Consider the following 19,535-nt stretch of genomic DNA (forward strand, 5'->3'; position numbering starts at 1 on the left):
ATGGCACAGTTCAGTGGTAGGCACAATTTCATCTGTAGGAAATATTCAAACCTCATACTGCCACCATTTTGGATACCATTTACAGTCATGTCACAATACTACAGTCTTTCTTCTTAGTAGTATCTTCCCTGTACTAGAAATTTTCAGAATATTCAATAGTTGTGGTAGAAGGCTGATTCTAGGCTCAGAAAGGTAGTATGGATTATAAATCTTTGTGTGTGACCTAACACACAAGTAATTTGTTAAAATGAAAGGAAATCAGACCCAATTTACCTGTATAATCAACATTTATTGGACAAAATTACTAGCAAGTAGCACAAAACAATTCATACAATCTGTTTGGTACCCTCAATGAAATCCCAGTTCTGTTTCTCTAGATGCTTCAACCTTGCCTAAAAAGTTCTCCTCAGGCAGGTTTGTTAGGTTCTCTGAAGGCGTAATTGTTAAACTTATAGTCAGCATTAGGCTAAAAGCCTCCAAAATCAATCCCAGATTTCACACTAACCCTAAATGCCATTCTAAAGAACAGAGGATGTAGAGTTTACCAGATCTATGCCCTGCTTCTAAGGGACGGGAAAAATATTTAGGCAATTCCAATATATAAAATGTCACCAATTTCAAGGACAAGAGCCCATTTCTAACATCTGTTATATAATAGGAATAGCTTCTGAAGGGCTTATAGTAGCTGCTTTGGGAATGTGACCTTTTTGACTAAATACTAGCTGATCACTCCTGGGAAATAAATTCTTGTTAACATACTTATATAAAAAAGAATGTAAGCTCCATAAAGGCAAGGATTTTTGTCTGTTTCGTTCAGTGCGGTACCTGGCCCACAGTAAGTGCTCAAACATTTGCTCAAAGAGTAAATATGGTGACTTTGCTGGAGTATTAAAGTAAGTTACAGACATTATAATAAACATGTTTTGGCCACAAACATTCTTAATGCAACCACAATAAAAATTAGGTTTGAAACACACAGTCCTACTTTACAGAGTTCAAGAGCTTAAAAGTGAGGGGAAGCATCCAGGTAAGACCCCATGCACTCTAGCCTTCCATTACTGGATATTATATACTTTCTCTAAGATTGTACCAACCTAGCAACCATAACAGAGGTCCACTTAATCTAAAAATTAAACTGGCACTTACAGCAAATATATTGTGGGCCTGCATTTTCTGTATAGCTTTTAACTCCTTTTTTCAAAATTCTTCCCTTGCTTTTGTATAATTTATTTCTAAATATTTCACCTTATTATTTCACCATATTATCTGCATCATACTAAACCTTGGCCAACCCTTAAAATGTTAAAGGAAAAACAATCTATTTCCTAATAAGTATAATAAACCTTCATGTATAAATACTTTTTATGTTCAGCCCCTGTAAAGCCACCAAATAATCTGTAAAAAGTTTTAAAATGTGAATCAGAGCCGAGTTTTAAGAACTTAGCTATGAATGGCTGAGATCATTACCCATTTAATATAGTTCCCGCAAAGAATAACAGAATGTGTAAAATGAAATGAAGGTCCCTTAGAGTTTGAAATTCTTCTGGTGCACAATCCTGCCTTCTTTGTTCAAGAAGTTTGTAGTCATTTTCAGGATCCACTCCAGGAGCCAAAATTCTTAATTTAGGTATCAGGCAAACCATTCTGTAAAAACCAAATAATTGTCAACAATGTTTCCTTTTTCTTTCCCTTTAAATACTTTATGCCAACTTTTGAAAACTTTGATTGTCTTAGTCATTTGCCTATTCCTAAATGATTTTCATACTGATAAGAGCAAAAAAAGGCCTGACTATTCTTTATAAGTCTTCCATTTTCTATCCAGAGCTGAAAACTCAGATCATTAAAAAAAACAAACCAAAAAACACTGCATTTGAAGTATCACTCTACCAAATATCAGGAGGAGTGGGTGGAAAGATTCTCCTTTACAAATGACTTGACAGAGGATTTTACAGAAACACCCATCTTCCATTGGTCCCACTGAACCCTCGGCCACACCGTTCAAGAAATCCAAGGAATCAGAGACAATGGGGCCTCACCAACAGTGAGTTTATGCCCAAATTTTTGCCAAAATTGGGGGCTGGGGGTGAGAGAAGAAGACATAATTACCGCAAATTCAATAAGCATGATGGCTGAGTGAAATTAACTTACAGTGCTAAAGGATTAGCTCCGAAGTCCAAAGGAGCTGTTTAATGACTAAATGAGCTGCACCGCTTTTCCTCCTTCAGCTCACTGCTCCTCTCCTGAACTTGTCCCTTGTATCATCTCAGTCCTGTATCCTCCTTCTTGTTCTGCTCCCCCAAGCCCCTTCTCTAAGTCCCCTTCCTTTATCCTCTGCCAAAACAGTCTTCTCAGAGGGGGTGGCAATGAAAATGGAGAGCATGGATTTTCCAAAGGGAATCTAGAGAGTTTTGTGACTCATCAGTTGGTGTTTTGGAGTGTGCGGGTGTGTATATAAAGCAATGCGGGAAATCAGAAAATGAGACCCAGGCTTCCGGGAGGAGAAGTGAGTGAATAAAGTTAACATTTACTGAAATGGGGACACTGAAAAGTAAGGTCATCTGAGTACGAAGTCAAGAGTCCAGTTCTGGACCCATGTGAGATAACCGTGCACGGCCTGCTCACGGTCAAACCGTCGTACAGTAACAGTAGCTTTAGCGGAGCGCTGACTGCTGCCAGGCAATATGCAAATAAATCGCTTTTAGATAAGCTGGCGATTTATCTGAAACATCACGCCACACCACACCCCTATGACCTGGTTACTATTGGTCCCAAATGGTAAATGTGAATATAAAGCTCCAAAATGCCAAATAACGTCTCCAGTTTCTTCGTGGTAGTGCAGGAACTCAAACCCAGCCGGTTTCCTCCCAACATAGAACAAAAAAATTATGAAGCCAAGTTTCCTCTACACCTCATCTGAACACCCTCAACTGAGGTGCCAAGGAAGGACATTTTCACTCTGGTCTTCGTTCCACTCCCGCGCCTACCCTATCCTACCACTCGCCAGCTGGATGATGGTGGACAGGCCGTAACTTTCCGTAATGCAATTTCCTCGCCTCTCCCGCACCCACCTCCCCAAACTGGGGTAGATGGTCTCTAAGCCCCTTACCATTTCAACGATGCGTTAAGAGTACTCACCAGGGTAAAAAATACACGAAGAAAAACAACACCACGTCTAAGAGGACGAAGAGCCAGAGATCCAACCAGTAGGAATGTTTTGGTAACCGGTCTGCCCCGGACTGAGGCCTCACTTCGTGGTTCTGTTGCGGCCTCTCGGCTTCACCCAAGCCTCGCCGCTCCCGGGGACCATCCCGACCATCTTCGGCCGCCAAGCCCACCTCCATCTTGCAGCAGTCGCCACGCCACAATCTGAGTAGTCGGAAATCCTCAGCTCCCGGTCTTCCGCGTTCACCTCGCCGGAAAAGTGGACGAAGTCCGACCCCCCCCCGCCCCACAACGCATGCGCTGTTCCCCGCCCCGGAAATGGGCCCTGTACCCGCCCCGGAAGTGAGCCCTGTACCCGCCCCTCCCAGTGCGCAGGCGTCGCCCGTCGGCCCGCTACCTCCGTGACTGCGGACGGACAGCGGCGTCTCCACTTGGAGGCGGGGGAAGCTGTCCGCCCGTTCCGCCCTGCAGCGTCCAGGTGGGAAGCCGGTTACTCAGGTTTCGTTAGAAGAAATACTCTCTGGCCGGACCGGAAGTCACTTCACGTCCCATTCCTGACAGGTGATTGATTCCACCTTGGAAGTGCCCATGGTCGCCCCTCCTTATCCCTGTATTCCTTTTGGGTCCTTATGCCAAGGTTTTAAAAGAGCCTCCTCTAATGGGTTTTGTACTGTCCCTAACATGTTACACTTATTTGATTAAATTCTGTAAACAGCTCTAATGAGGTTGACATCATAAGTGTGAGGGTAAGTTTCTAAAGGGGCCAGAGAGCAAAACGTGAGAGTTTTGTATGTACCTCAAAGGAGTGAATTTAAGAATAATCCAAGGGTTTGGGAGTGTGATCCCCCATGACATTAGAATGTTAGCAGAAAGAAAATGATTTACCATTGTAGGCAAGGGAAAATTCTCCTCTACTCTCTTTGGGTCTCCAGCTGGGCATAAGAATTAAATTGACATAAGACAGGTTAACAGGAGAAAAGCATAGAAGTGGTTTTTAGGGTTTTTTTTTTTTTACATGTACATGGGAACCTTCACAAGAGAATGAAGACCTGAGGAAGTGACCAGCGCAGAAAGCTTTTCTACCTTTTAGAAAAAGAAACAAGTAAGACAAAGAGGTTTGGTTAAGGGTAGTTAATTGTGGAGAAATGACGAGGAAGATAAGGGTTAGTTTAACAAGGTTTGTTTGTATGGATTTTTTGGTCCAATTTCCCATCTCTGGTGATAAAAATATTTTTCTTCCTCCTGATGTAGGGAGGGCATCTTTTACATGGGAATTTTATCTCCTTCAGGAAGAAAAAGGAAGGTCAGAGTGCACTTCTAGCACCAGCTGTTTCTCAAATGCCTTTAACTGAAAATATTCAATATGCCAAAGTGACATATTTTGGGGTGACATGCTCTGAACTCCTTCATTCCCCTGTCTGAAACTTCCCTAGAGGTTTCACATAAACTCTGAGTTAGTGGCTGTGGAGAGAAGAATTGGGTTAGCAGCAGAGTGGCAAGGGATCTGCAAAGGGAGAGAAGAACATAGATTAGAATGAGGATGCATAAACAGAAAACAACACATCTAAGCACACTTCCCCATATCCCATTAAATCAGTCTCCCATCCCTGGGAATAGGTCAGTCCAATAGAATGTCTGAGCCTCGTTTATCTGATGGAGGGTGTTTATCTTGTCTTCAAAAGGTGCAGATTAAACACTATTTGTCCCAGGTGATTTACATAGAAGCAGCATGCTTCATCAGTGATGGCACAAGCTCCTCTTTCTTGGGCTGTCAGTGTGTCCGGGGCAAGAAGATTTTCAAGTCCAGCAGAGGCTACTAACTTTTGACTGAAAGACTTCTGACATTTGCATACCAATATTGAACTCTTGTTCTGTTACTATGGAAAGATTTAGAACTGCCGTTTCCACCTCATAAGTTCCAAAGGCTAAGAAAAAGGATCTTAGTACTGAAAAGAACTTAGACTTGTGTATACAAGCCAGTTTTCTATAATATCTGGTCTAGTGTGTTTATGTGGCGCTACTTTATGAACAAAGAAGCCAAAGGTTTTTTTTTTTTTTTTTTTTGCAGTACGGGGCCTCTCACTGTGGGATGAGAGGATGTGGGATCCTCCCGGACCGGGGCACAAACCCGTGTCCCCTGCATCGGCAGACGGACTCCCAACCACTGCGCCACCAGGGAAGCCCCTCCAGTCAGGCTTTTAATAAATGGCTAAAGAAAGGGAGGGCTTTGTGACAAGGAAGCACTTTTTTTCTTTTCATCTGGGACTAGGGAGATGCAATAGGGGAGAAAATAGGTAGAAGGAAGTTTCTTGATCTGTGATCTTGGGAACAACTGTCTACTTCATGATTTTGTCTGCTTCTGGGACCTGGAAATTGGTCCTGGAAATCCTTAGTTTAAGGTCACCTTAGGAATGGTCTTCCAGTTGTCCTGGGAGTGCTGCTGATCTGGGTCAAAGCTGGCAGTGCTCGCATGAATCCAGGAGGATTTTTCCTTTATTTTGATGGCAGTGTAAGTGCTCAGCAGTTTGTAAGGGCCTTCCCAGCAAGATGACAATGCATGCTTTCTTCTAAAAACCTTGATGTATACCCAATCTCCTGGTCAAAGGGGATAGCAAGTCAGTGCATTCCACGCCCTTTTTACTGTCGATAATATCCCCCAAGTATACTAGTTAGTTCCTGTATATGGCTAGTCGTAGTGTCATATTGTTCACTTAAGTCCCTATAGTGTTCACTCAATCCAGAAATGGGAGGTTTAGAGACGCCAGTAGGCATAGGGTGACCAAACACTATTTCAAAAGGGGTTAATCCACACCTTCTATTTGGAGTATTCTGGATTTTTATGAGGGCCAGAGGTAGTGCTTCTGGCCATTAAGTCCAGTTTCTTGATAGACTTTTCCTAAAGTCCTTTTGCCTCTCCCGCTGCGGAGCACAGGCTCCAGACACGCAGGCCCAGCGGCCACGGCTCATGGGCCCAGCTGCTCCACGGCATGTGGGATCTGCCCGGACTGGGGCACGAACCCGTGTCCCCTGCATCGGCAGGCGGACTCTCAACCACTGCGCCACCAGGGAAGCCACTAAAGTCCTTTTGATGTCTAGATTTTTATGTTCTATTTGCCCTGAGAATTGGGGACGGTGCAGGGCATGAAATTTTAATGAGTACCCCAAAGTTTTTGCAAGCACGTAGTTTATTTCTGTTATAAAATGAGTTCCTTGGTCTGACTCAATCCATAAAGGAATACCAAAATGAGAAATAATCTAGTTATTAATTTATTCACTGCTGTGTGGTGGTGTCATGTCTAGTCAGATAGCATTTAGTCCATCTACTAGGTGTACAGACAGTAAACCACTGGGATTAGCCTAGAGCTGGAGGTAAAACTGTGAAATCCATTTGGAGTCCTGCAGGGGACAGTGTGGTAGAGAACATTTCCTTGCCCACAATTCTGGTATCAAGGATGGATGTCACTAACTGGACACTGCTCACTCCAGGGCTGCTGCTGGTGACAGATCCTGGGACCTCTAACATAAGCCGGCAGAAGATGAGAATTCTACCAGTCAGTCTCCCAGATTACTGCCTGTAGTATCCAATAAACGAGAATGGTAAGAGTCTCTTCTTGTCTTTTTCTCTTTCTGAATTTAGATTAACAGGAGAAAACATTTGTTTGAACTGTTTGGGGGGGTTATAGTGACTCTGGTGTCTTCTGTTATGAATACTCTTGTTTTCTATTTCTAATGGCTGTAGAGAAAGAAAAGCTTAAAAAACAATCTCCCTAGACCCCAGCACCCTCAGAGGGTATATTTTTACCCCTCTGAGGGACAGTACCCCATCAAACGACAGGGTCAACTGATCCTCAGCTGCACCCCAGAGCTCACCATTAAACTTACAGTAGAGAATCAGAAACTGGATTTCTTAATTGACACTGGTGCAACTTTACCGTCAAGTCAGAGGATTTATCTCTGTCACCCCTGATTCTATTCAAGCTGTCGAATTCTCTGGGTAATCTATTTCACTGTCCACATCTCAGGCCACCTCAATATCCTTAGGACTTTCATTTCTCTTATTTCTTTTCCATCATTACTACTTTACACACCTATGATAGTCTTCTTTGAGAGTTGTACAGTCATCAAAACTAATTGCTATTTGTTGCAGCTTCTCTTTTTTTTTTTTTTTTTTTTTTCCGGTATGCGGGCCTCTCACTGTCGTGGCTTCTCCCATTGCGGAGCACACGCGCAGGCTCAGCAGCCATGGCTCTCGGGCCCAGCTGCTCCGTGGCATGTGGGATCCTCCTGGACCGGGGCACGAACCCGTGTCCCCCGCATCGGCAGGCGGACTCTCAGCCACTGCGCCACCAGGGAAGCCCGCAGCTTCTCTTTTATCTTCATCTTGACCTTTAGCAGCTCCCGCTATTAATCTGTTTCCACCCCACTCAGCCAACCTGGTGCCCAGCAAACACCCTTTGCTCCAGCCAGATTGATTTCTTCTTCTTCCTCATGGAAACTCTTCTCCTTTTGGCCTTTGGGCTTTGGCACATGTTGTCTTCATTAAACTGAAATGCTTCCCCACCTATTCTAATCCTTCCCATCTTTTTTCAGTTCAAATTGCCAACTTCATAAAGTTTCCCTCGCTACAGTTCACGTTGATCTCTCCATTCTCAGTATTTTTAACACACCAATTGCAAAAAAGTTCACATTTAACTCATCTCCAACTACTTCATATGTCATGCTTTCTTCTTAGGGTGAGAGTTATCTTCTGAAAATTATGCAGTGAGTATTTGTTCCCATAGTTTTTTGCCTTTCTTCTGCATCAATTACCCTCTACATTCTGTAACAGCCACCTGTTGATGAGGTGTCTACTGGTCATTTTTCAAAACTTCTCTACCTTCAGCTCAAAAAACATTGAAATTTTCTTGACATAGTTTGGTACGTTGGCTTGCTTTGTAGCAAAATTTTATGTAAATTATCTCGCCTATCAGAGTATTAAATATTCTTCAGGATATTTTACCTATCCTATATTTTTACCATCTTTGCAGCCTCTATAGTCTCTCAAACCGTACCTTGAATGTGGAAGAAATTAAATATTTATTCAGTTATGTTTCTTGTATTCTGCAGCCACTAATACAATCTTAATTATCTCTTTTGTAACACAGTAGTATAATGATACCATTGAGATCTACCACTACTGATCTACCACTGTCAGTGAGGATACTTTCTGAGATTTTTCTCAAGTACCAGTAATGGATATACACTAATCCATTCCCCCATTTTGGATTTCATGTCTTTTATTTCAGTGAATACTCCTTGAATGCCTACTGTGTGTCAGGCACTATCTGAGGAGCCACAGGAGATACAGATGCAATAGTCATCCAATTCTTTAGAAGTACTGGCTGAGGACATCTCACAGATATGGGATATTCAAACACTCTGTCCCAGAGCCCTGGGGTTCTGCATCATGCTTGGGATGTTAGGAAGGCTAAGCAGGATTGGCTGTGAATAAACTGCCTACCCTCTTCCCCCTACCTACTCGCACACATACAGACTTCAACCTTAAGAGCTCAGTTTTGTTTATTTTATATTTTGGGGTTTCATAAAAGATTTTATTTCAAAATAAAGAGGGCATTCTGCTGCATTTTGAAGTTTAAAAACAACTTCAATATGGCCAAGCTTAATTGGTAGTCATAGATGACAAAGATGTTAAAACCCACAGCCTTGAAGTCTCATTATGCTAACCAATAGAGCAATCAACCTTTGTTTTATTGAAAGGTGTTGGAGGGATGGTCATTGAGGGTGCAGATTGAAAGGTTAGTCAATACATGACACATCTTCTCTCATAAAGTCACGTAATAGGCTTCCAAGAGTAGACATGACAATATTGACATAGGTGTGAGCTAGAATAACAGTGTTAAGCAAATGGAGGCCCAGGTGATAACTGCTATATATAAAATATTAACCTGAATTACACTTGTTTTATAGGTGTGAGAAATGTCAACATGTTAACAGCAGTTAACTCTGGGAGATGGAATGACAGATCATTTTATTCTTTGTGCTTTTTCACAAAGTTGGGAAGATGGGAAGAAAGTTTTTTGAAATAAGTTAGGAAACAAGCAAGAGATAAATCTAGGTCAAAATGATCACTTAAGTATTTCTAACATCAGATCACAGGCACTAGGCACATACGTATCAGGGGATTATAATGATTTATAACAGTGTTTTTCAAACTGTGTTTCATGGAGCTCCATGTTTCCTCAGGGAGAACTCAGGGACCAACATGAAATGGAGGAATAGATGCAGGGAATGAGGCTTCAAGCCTCTACTGGAGAAACTCAGCTTTTATGTTCATATCTATAAATATGCCCTGTTAGAAAACATTTATTTTTTTCTGCTCTGATGAGAACTCTGTCAGAAAATCACCTTGGGAGACCCATGTTCAGAATGGTAGAGTAGGCAGCTCCACGCCTCTGTCCCTCCACGAAACATTGAAAATAAGCAGAAACAAACTGAAATAAGTTTGCCCGAACTCTGGAAACAGTCAAAGGTTTACAGAAACCAAGCAAATCCTAGTCAAAATATGTGAAGACATGGATAGAACTGAGGGAGAAATAGATCTACGATAATAATTGAAAATTTCAATACTCCACTTTCAGTAATGGGCGACACATCTGATCTAGACAGAAGATCAATAAGAAAATAGAGGACTTTCAGATAAAGACAAATACTGTATGATATCACTTATATGTGGAATCTGAAAACTAAACTAGTGAATATAACAAAAAAGAAACAGACTCACAGATATAGAGAACAAACTAGTGGTTACCAGTGGGAAAAGGGAAGCAGGGAGGGGCAATATAGTGGCTAGGGGAGTAAGAGGTACAAACTACTATGTATAAAATAAATAAGCTACAAGGATATATTGCACAGCACAGGGAAATAGCCAATATTTTATAATAACTATAAATGGAGTATACCTTTAAAAACTTTGAATCACTATGTTGTACACCTGAAACTTATATTGTGAATCAGCTATACCTCAATTTTAAAAAAAGGAAAAGAAAATAGAGAACTTGAAGGACATTATAAAGCAATGAGATGTAACAGACATATATAGAATACTCCACACAAAAACTGCAGAGTACACTACATCAGTTGGTAACCCAGGCAGACTAAAATAGAGAGTGTATTGATTTTAGAAACTGGGAAGAATAAATTCATTCCTCAAGGGAGGATTTGTGTTTCTTTCTGCCATGGGTATGAGGACATTACAGACCTGAGTCCAGTTTAAATGAGTCCAGAAATGAAGAATTTTAGTGTATGATATTCCTTACCACGTAAACAGTATAAATTTTGATCCTAAATCCATGTCTGAACCTTCCAGTGGCTATAAATTCTCAGGAGAGCTTTTCTCTCCTTCTCTTCTAGACAGTTTTCTTTCCTGCTTACCTCTGTGAAGGGTTATTTATTCACTTGTTTCTAGTGAACTCTTTTCCTTGTGAATGGCTTTTCCTGAGCATGGCTTTTATGCTAGATGGAGCTCTCTGCTCTTGGAAGATGTACAGTTCTGGGCAGCCTGGGTATAAAGGTTCTCCCAGGGCACCCAACTGCTTCAGTTCTCACTTCTTTCCCTATATTCCTACCACTGCTTTCCTGGAAGCCTCTTGCATTCATTTAAAAATTGTTTCTAGTATTTCATCTAGCAATTTTTCAATGAATTTAGAGAATTATTAATGGATTTCTCTTTTATTTTTTCAAGTAGCATTTAAATACAGTTGGAAAATGGTACAGATATTTGTGGGAGAGACCATTGTCTTTTCATTGTCTTTTCTATTGCTAATGTTGAGTACCTCAGTGAATTGGTGTACCGCTCAAAATGACGCCATCAATGCTCAGAATTGATGAATTCTGAATAGCACACATTAGAATCATTGTTCATATGAGGCCTGTGAAAACCCAATACTCGCTTTCCCACTAAGTGATTTTGTTAACCCCTCTGCTGTTAAGCCACCCTTTGGGGCTTGGTTTTTTCCTCATCTCTATGATGTATTGGTTTATCTAGTATATCTTCTCAAGCAATATGGGTTACAGAGGTTGTATGACATCTTGATCTCTATGATCCCCAAGTGTGGCCTGGAGCAGCATGAACTCTTTGCCAATCACTGTTAGTCCCTAGCGGTCTCATCTTTTTATCCCAGTGCCAGACAGTCATAATTTTCCATGTGCACTATGTTGTGAAAAAGGTTAAGAAGCGTGGTCTAGATGATCCTCTAACAGTCCTTCTGTCTCTAAAACTCTTGATTTTAAAAATTAACTATTAATGCACTTTTCCTCTCTGGGCACTTGTTTAGTGAATGAGTATATTGTATGCAAGAGAAAATGGGGATGGGTTTTACACAGAGTTGCTTGGAACTGAAATCTTTAAAAGGAGTTGCATGTCTTTGTGAATGAGGAAAATCTCAAGCATTTTGTGCTAAGTGACCTATTTAGAGCCAGTAATGCCATTCTAGGATTTGAATGAGCCAAGGCCCTTGATGGCTTCTTGGGCACATATCATATTTTCTTATAACTAGTTTCATTGTGCTGCTTCATCTCCTCACTTTTGTATGAGTACAATATAATAGAAGCAGCTTATGTGGCCTCATGTCCTTTCCTCTTTTTTTTTTTAATATTTAATAGTTGTATGCCTTTGTTTCACTTTGTTTTCGATCCTTCTGTTTCTCTGGTATTTTGAACACTTAGAAATAAGAGTCTGATTTCACTTCCTAAGGACTCATACCCATAAAACCTATCAAAAACAATGATTGGTTTTGTTTATACCTGAAAGCATGGACCCCAACATGCTCTGCTTCTGTTTCTAGCACAATTCTGAGTCATGCTTTAAAAAGAATGTTTAGCACTTAGCAACCCAGAGTTCAGTCTGGCCCTGAAGTCGCATTGTTTGGTTTGGGATGTAGCGTGTTTTTAAAAGAATGTATTCCTGTCTCCACTCCAGACCTACCAAATCTGAACCTCCATGAGTGCATAAGGGGAGGTGAGGGAATGCAGTTTTACAGAACTGTACTTTTAGCTCTGGGGAATACTTCTTTGGAAACAGCTGAGAGAGCAAGTTATTTGGCTAAAAAAAATGGAGGTAGGGTTGAAGAAGACTTCACAGAAGAGGTTTTTTTTTTTTTTTTTTAAAAATTATCTTTGAAGGATGAATCAAATATTTGCCTGATGAGGAAGACTAGGGAAGGATATTTTAGACAGAAGTAGCATGAGTCAAGGCTCAAGAGTGAGACTCCATGGCGAATCTTTCAGAACTGTGAATTGTCTAGTGTAACTAGACTAGATTGATGCCAAAACAGGAAGTAGAAATAACAGAAGAAGAATCAAGAAAGTAGATTAGGACTAAATTGTGAAAAGTCTGGATTGATAAGGAATTACATTTTATTTCATGGGAAATAAAAGTCATCAAAGGATTCATAAATATGACAATAATGTGGCAAGATTTTTATTTTATATTATAACCATGGCAGCAATGTGGAGGATGAATTAAAGGGAGAAGAAACTGGAGACAATGAGACCAATTGAATATATAATTAGAGTAGCTCAGAAGAATGATTATAAGACAGTAGTTGGGGAAATAGAGGAAAAGGGCATACATTTAGAATCATTCATTTACTCACCAAATAGACTATTTTGTATGTGCTAGCTGTGAGCCCTGTGCTAGCTGTTAGGAAAAAATGAAACCAAACCATGAATGTTCTAGACAAATAAAAAATATATAACTTATGTTGTATGTGTATGAAAAAAATAAATATTTTTAAAATAATGGTATCCTCTTTGTGGAAGAAATATAAATAATTTTACTCTTCTTTAGACATTATTGAATTTTCTAAAGTGTCTGTAGTGTCAGTATATCACATTTAAATTTTTTTTCTAATTTTAAAGTGTATATATTGTTTTGCCTCCCAAAACCCTGGTGAAAAGACAGACATGTGAACAACCAATATAACAATATTGTAGTTATAATAGTGATATGTTAAAAAAAAATACTGAAAGGCGAGCAGTAGTATCTAAACATGCCTTCAAGAGACAAGGAATCTTCATGAAGGAAGCAGCATTTCAAGTGAAGCTTGTAGGATTTGTGGGAATCCCAGAGAAGAGATACTCCAGACAAAGGAAACTCAAATTAATTGGAAAATTTATCTGAGTGGATAGGCAGATGTCAGATTCTGAAGTCTTGTATTCTTTGTGAAAGTGTTTAGAATTTATCTTATAGTCCATTATGAAAATGCAAGCAAAAAGAAGACAGAAGATGTTTACACCATGAAGGCCATTCCGCAGCAGTACAGAAGTTAGATTGAGGTGATGTGGAGTGAAATAAGAAGCAAGCAGGAAAATCAGTAAAGAGACACTTGTGATAGTTTAGGTGATAATTAGCAAGGATTAGTGATTTGGTCAGATGGGTGGGGTGGTATCTGTGTGTATTTGCATGCATGTGTGTGTGTATGCAACCCATATGTGTTTGGTGGGTAGATAGTCCAAGAGGCAGAAATTATCTAATTTCTGATGTCCATCAAATTACTTTTTTTTCCTCAAATGAGGGGATAATGGTATTATTCACTGTAATAAGAAATACATGAATAAGATACTGGTGAGTTATGGTGAGTTTAAAGTACATGTGGGATATTTGAGTGGAAAATTTTATTAGGCAGATGTATATATGAGCATAGACCTCCTGAAAAAGATAAAGGTGAAAAAAACAGTAAGATTTGGTGACTGCTTAGATGTAGTTGGAGGGGTTGGTTGTGAGGTATTCAAATATAGGAAAAAGAATGAGGAAAAGGTTGAAGAGGAGTGAAATACTGAGCTTGACCTTGAGCATTATAAATTATTTAATGACTGTGTAGCAGAGTGATTAAAATGCGAACTCTCATGATCTACCCTACTTGAGTTAAAATCCCAACTTTACGACTTGCTGAGTGTATCCGCATGAGCAAATTAGTTAACCTCTATGAGGCTCAGCTTCCTCATCTGTAAAATAGAATTAATATTAGTCTTAACCCATAGAGTTGTTGTGAGAATTAAATGAAATAGTTTAAGAAGGGCACTAGAAGTAATACCTGGAGCATAATTAGTGTTAGTTATTATTTGGATTATTTACGAAAAATGAAAGAATTTTGCTCTTAAATGATGAAGAACGTAGTTGTGTGAAACTCTTTTATGAAGAAAAAAAATTCTTTATTGCTTAGTTACCATAGAGTAAGTAAACTTTCTAGCTGTGTTTTTGGTCCATGAATCAAAATGATGCAAAACAACTAGAGTTTTCAATAGAAAAAATAGCTGATATTCCAGCCAACTTTTTCAAATTTAGTTCACAGTTGTCTGAAATATAAGAGAATAAGACAAAGAACAAATCTGTGATTGTTTCTCAAGACAGGGCCCTGTTGTGTGCATCAAGACCATGAGGCTCTCTTGCTCTTTTCCACAGGCATGGTAGATTATTCTGGTTCTCCAAGACAGGTAGTTTGAAGACACATTTCTCATTGCTTCCTTCTTCTTACAATAAAGCATTACAGACCCAGACAATAGCCACCAAAGGGAAGTTGAAGCCTGGAATATGACGTTTGGCTATGTCCTCTCATTTGCTATGAGTCATATTGGTTATATCCTTTTGTTTCTTTTTTTTTTGTTTTTTTTGTTTGTTTTTTACATCTTTATTGGAGTATAATTGCTTTACAATGGTGTGTTAGTTTCTGCTTTATAACAAACTGAATCAGTTATACATATATATATGTTCCCATATCTCTTCCCTCTTGGGTCTCCCTCCCTCCCACTCTCCCTATCCCACCCCTGCAGGCGGTCACAAAGCACTGAGCTGAGCTCCCTGTGCTATGCGGCTGCTTCCCACTAGCTATCTACCTTACGTTTGGTAGTGTATATATGTCCATGCCACTCTCTCACTTTGTCCCAGCTTACCTTTCCCCTTCCCCGTATCCTCAAGTCCATTCTCTAGTAGGTCTGTGTCATTATTCTCATCTTGCCCCTAGGTTCTTCATGACCAAGAAGAAATTTTTTTTTGATTCCATATATATGTGTTAGCATACAATAATTGTTTTTCTCTTTCTGACTTACTTCACTCTGTATGACAGATTCTAGGTCCATCCACCTCACTACAAATAACTCAATTTCATTTCTTTTTATGGCTGAGTTATATTCCATTGTAAATATGTGCCACATCTTCTTTATCCATTCTTCTGTTGATGGACACTTAGGTTGCTTCCATGTCCTGGCTATTGTAAATAGAGCTGCAATGAACATTTTGGTACTCTTTTTGAATTATGGTTTTCTCAGGGTATATGCCCAGTAGTGGGATTGCTGGGTCGTATGTTAGTTCTATTTTTAGTTTTTTAAGGAACCCCCATACTGTTCTCCATAGTGGCTGTATCAATTTACATTCCCACCAACAGTACAGGAGGGTTCCCTTTTCTCCACACCCTCTCCAGCATTTATTGTTTGTAGATATTTTTGATGATGGCCATTCTGACCAGTGTGAGATGATATGTCATTGTAGTTTTGATTTGCATTTCTCTGTTGATTAATGATGTTGAGCATTCTTTCATGGGTTGTTGGCATTTTGTATATCTTCTTTGGAGAAATGTCTATTATGTCTTCTGCCCATTTTTGGATTGGGTTGTTTGTTTTTTGGATATTGAGCTGCATGAGCAGCTTGTAAATTTTGGAGATTAATCCTTTGTCAGTTGCTTCATTTGCAAATATTTCCTCCCATTCTTAGGGTTGTCTTTTCGTCTTGTTTATGGTTTCCTTTGCTGTGCAAAAGCTTTGAAGTTTCATTAGGTCCCATTTGTTTATTTTTGTTTTTATTTCCATTTCTCTAGGAGTTGGGTCAAAAAGGATCTTGCTCTGATTTATGTCATAGACTGTTCTGCCTGTGTTTTCTTCTAAGAGTTTGATAATGTCTGGCCTTACATTTAGGTCTTTAATCCATTTTGAGTTTATTTTTGTGTATGGTGTTAGGGAGTGTTCTAATTTCATTCTTTTACATGTAGCTGTCCAGTTTTCCCAGCTTTTTGAAGAGGCCGTCTTTTCTCCATTGTATATTTTTGACTCCTTTATCAAAGATAAGGTGACCATATGTGTGTGGGTTTATCTCTGGGCTTTCTATCCTGTTCCATTAATCTATCTTTCTGTTTTTATGCCAGTACCATACTGTCTTGATTACTGTAGCTTTGTAGTATAGTCTGAAGTCAGGGAGCCTGATTCCTCCAGCTCCATTTTTCTTTTTTAAGATTGCTTTCACTATTCGGTGTCTTTTGTGTTTCCATACAAATTGTGAAATTTTTTGTTCTAGTTCTGTGAAAAATGCCAGTGGTAGTATGGTAGGGATTGCATTGCCTCTGTAGATTGCTTTGGGTAGTAGAGCCATTTTCACAATGTTGATTCTTCCAATCCAAGAACATGGTATATCTCTCCATCTATTTGTATCATCTTTAATTTCTTTCATCAATGTCTTATAATTTTCTGCATACAGGTCTTTTGTCTCTTTAGGTAGGTTTATTCCTAGATATTTTATTCTTTTTGTTGCAGTGGTAAATGGGAGTGTTTTCTTAATTTCCTTTCAGATTTTTCATCATTAGTGTATAGGAATGCCAGAGATTTCTGTGCATGAATTTTGTATACTGTTATTTTACCATATTCATTGATTAGCTCTAGTAGTTTTCTGGTAGCATCTTTAGGATTCTCTATGTATAATATCATGTCACCTGCAAACAGTGACAGCTTTACTTCTTCTTTTCCGATTTGGATTCCTTTTATTTCTTTTTCTTCTCTGATTGCTGTGGCTAAAACTTCCAAAACTATGTTGAATAATAGTGGTGAGAGTGGGCAACCTTGTCTTGTTCCTGATCTTAGTGGAAATGGTGTCAGTTTTTCACCATTGAGAATGATGTTGGCTGTGGGTTTGTCATATATGGCCTTTATTATGTTGAGGAAAGTTCCCTCTATGCCTACTTTCTGGAGGGTTTTTATCATAAATGGGTGCTGAATTTTGTCAGAAGCTTTCTCTGCATCTATTGAGATGATCATATGGTTTTTCTCCTTCAATTTGTTAATATGGTGTATCACATTGATTGATTTGCATATATTGAAGAATCCTTGCATTCCTGGGTAAACCCCACTTGATGATGGTGTATGATCCTTTTAATGTTCTGTTGAATTCTGTTTGCTAGTATTTTGTTGAGGAGTTTTGCATCTATGTTCATCAGTGATATTGGCCTGTAGTTTTCTTTCTTTGTGACATCTTTGTGTGGTTTTCATATCAGGGTGATGGTGGCCTCGTAAAATGAGTTTGGGAATGTTCCTCCCTCTGCTATATTTTAGAAGAGTTTGACAAGGGTAGGTGTTAGCACTTCTCTAAATGTTTGATAGAATTCGCCTGTGAAGCCATCTGGTCCTGGGCTTTTGTTTGTTGGAAGATTTTTAATCACAGTTGCAATTCCAGTGCTTGTGATTGGTCTTTTCATAGTTTCTATTTCTTCCTGGTTCAGTCTTGGAAGGTTGTGCATTTGTAAGAATTTTTCCATTTCTTCCAGGTTGTCCATTTTATTGGCATATAGTTGCTTGTAGTAATCTCTCATGATGCTTTGTATTTCTGCAGTGTCAGTTGTTACTTCTCCTTTTTCATTTCTCATTCTGTTGATTTGAGTCTTCTCCCTTTTTTTCTTGATGAGTCTGTCTAATGGTTTAATCAGTTTTGTTTATCTTCTCAAAGAACCAGCTTTTAGTTTTATTGATCTTTGCTATCATTTCCTTCATTTCTTTTTCATTTATTTCTGATCTGATTTTTATGATTTCTTTCCTTCTGCTAACTTTGGGTTTTTTTTGTTCTTTCTCTAATTGCTTTAGATGTAAGGTTAGGTTGTTTATTCAAGATGTTTCTTGTTTCTTAAGGTAGGATTGTATTGCTATAAACTTCCCTCTTAGAACTGCTTTTGCTGCATCCCATAGGTTTTGGGTCATCGTGTTTTCATTGTCATTTGTTTCTAGGTATTTTTTGATTTCCTCTTTGACTTCTTCAGTGATCTCTTGGGTATTAAGTGTATTGTTTAACCTCCATGTGTTTGTATATTTTACAGATTTTTTCCTGTAATTGGTATCTAGTCTCATAGCATTGAGGTCGGAAAAGATACTTGATATGATTTCAGTTTTTACCATGGCTTGATTTGTGACCCAAGATATGATCTGTCCTGGAGAATGTTCCATGAGCACTTGAGGAGAATGTGTATTCTGTTGTTTTTGCATGGAATGTTCTATAAATATCAATTAAGTCCATCTTGTTTAATGTATCATTTAAAGCTTATGTTTCCTTACTTATTTTCATTTTGGATGATCTTTCCATTGGTGATAGTGGGGTGTTAAAGTCCCCTACTATGATTGTGTTACTGTCGATTTCCCCTTTTATGGGTGTTAGTATTTGCCTATGTATTGAGGTGCTCCTATGTTGGATGCATAAATATTTACAAATGTTATATCTTCTTCTTGGATTGATCCCTTGATCATTATGTAGTGGCCTTCTTTGTCTCTTGTAATAGTCTTTGTTTTGAAGTCTATTTTGTCTGATATGAGAATTGCTACTCCAGCTTTCTTTTGATTTCCATTTGCATGGTATATCTTTTTCCATCCTCTCACTTTCAGTCTCTATGTGTCCCTAGGTCTGAGGTGGGTTTCTTGTAGACCACATAGATACGAGTCTTGTTTTTGTATCCATTCAGCCAGTCTGTGTCCTTTGGTTGGAGCATTTAATCCATTTACATTTAAGGTATTTATCGGTATGTATGTTCCTATGACCATTTTCTTAATTGTTTTGGGTTTGTTATTGTAGGTCTTTTCCTTCTCTTGTGTTTCCTGACTAGAGAAGTAACTTTAGCATTTGTTGTAAAGCTGGTTTGGTGGTGCTGAATTCTCTTAGCTTTTGCTTGTCTGTAAAGGTTTTAATTTCTCCATCAAATCTGAATGAGATCCTTGCTGGGTAGAGTAATCTTGGTTTTAGGTTTTTCTCCTTCATCACTTTAAATATGTCCTGCTACTCCCTTCTGGCTTGCAGACTTTCTGCTGAAAGATCAGCTGTTAACCTTATGGGGATTCCCTTGTGTGTTATTTGTTGTTTTTCCTTGCTGATTTTAATATTTTTTCTTTGTATTTAATTTTTGATAGTTTGTTTAATATGTGTCTTGGGGTTTTTCTCCTTGGATTTATCTGTATGGGACTCTCTGTGCTTCCTGGACTTTTTTAACTATTTCCTTTCCCATATTAGGGAAGTTTTCAGCTGTATTCTCTTCAAATATTTTCTCAGTCCCTTTCTTTTTCTCCTCTTCTTCTGGGAC

At 39.0% G+C, this 19,535-nt stretch overlaps 1 protein-coding gene and 1 long non-coding RNA gene across 31 annotated transcripts in view; one reads left to right on the forward strand and one right to left on the reverse strand.

Annotated features, from left to right (window-relative positions):
- Positions 1–268: 268 nt before the first annotated feature.
- On the reverse strand, positions 269–3,438 carry C4H4orf3 (chromosome 4 C4orf3 homolog). Its single transcript, XM_012531353.3, has 2 exons — positions 3,136–3,438; positions 269–1,644 (listed from the first exon to the last, which is right to left on the reverse strand). Coding segments are annotated over exons 1-2 (207 nt in total). The 5' UTR covers positions 3,342–3,438; the 3' UTR covers positions 269–1,643.
- A 6-nt stretch (positions 3,439–3,444) lies between these two features.
- LOC117199543 (uncharacterized) overlaps positions 3,445–19,535 on the forward strand; it is a 167,427-nt gene continuing 151,336 nt past the window's right edge. For 7 of the 30 annotated variants that reach the window (XR_007476896.1, XR_007476881.1, XR_007476897.1 and 4 more), the window contains exons 1-2: positions 3,504–3,723; positions 6,649–6,759. This is a non-coding gene — a long non-coding RNA (uncharacterized LOC117199543). Of the gene's footprint in view, positions 3,724–4,194; positions 4,265–6,648; positions 6,760–19,535 lie in introns of those variants that run through there. The other 23 variants (XR_007476885.1, XR_007476883.1, XR_007476893.1 and 20 more) reach the window with 9 other exon arrangements.

The sequence above is a fragment of the Orcinus orca genome, chromosome 4 (assembly GCF_937001465.1).
Source record: "Orcinus orca chromosome 4, mOrcOrc1.1, whole genome shotgun sequence".
Lineage (NCBI taxonomy): Eukaryota > Metazoa > Chordata > Mammalia > Artiodactyla > Delphinidae > Orcinus > Orcinus orca.

Excerpts from the sequence above, each read along its gene's own strand:
- C4H4orf3 (XM_012531353.3), bottom strand. The coding sequence starts at position 3,341 with ATGGAGGTGGGCTTGGCGGCCGAAGATGGTCGGGATGGTCCCCGGGAG.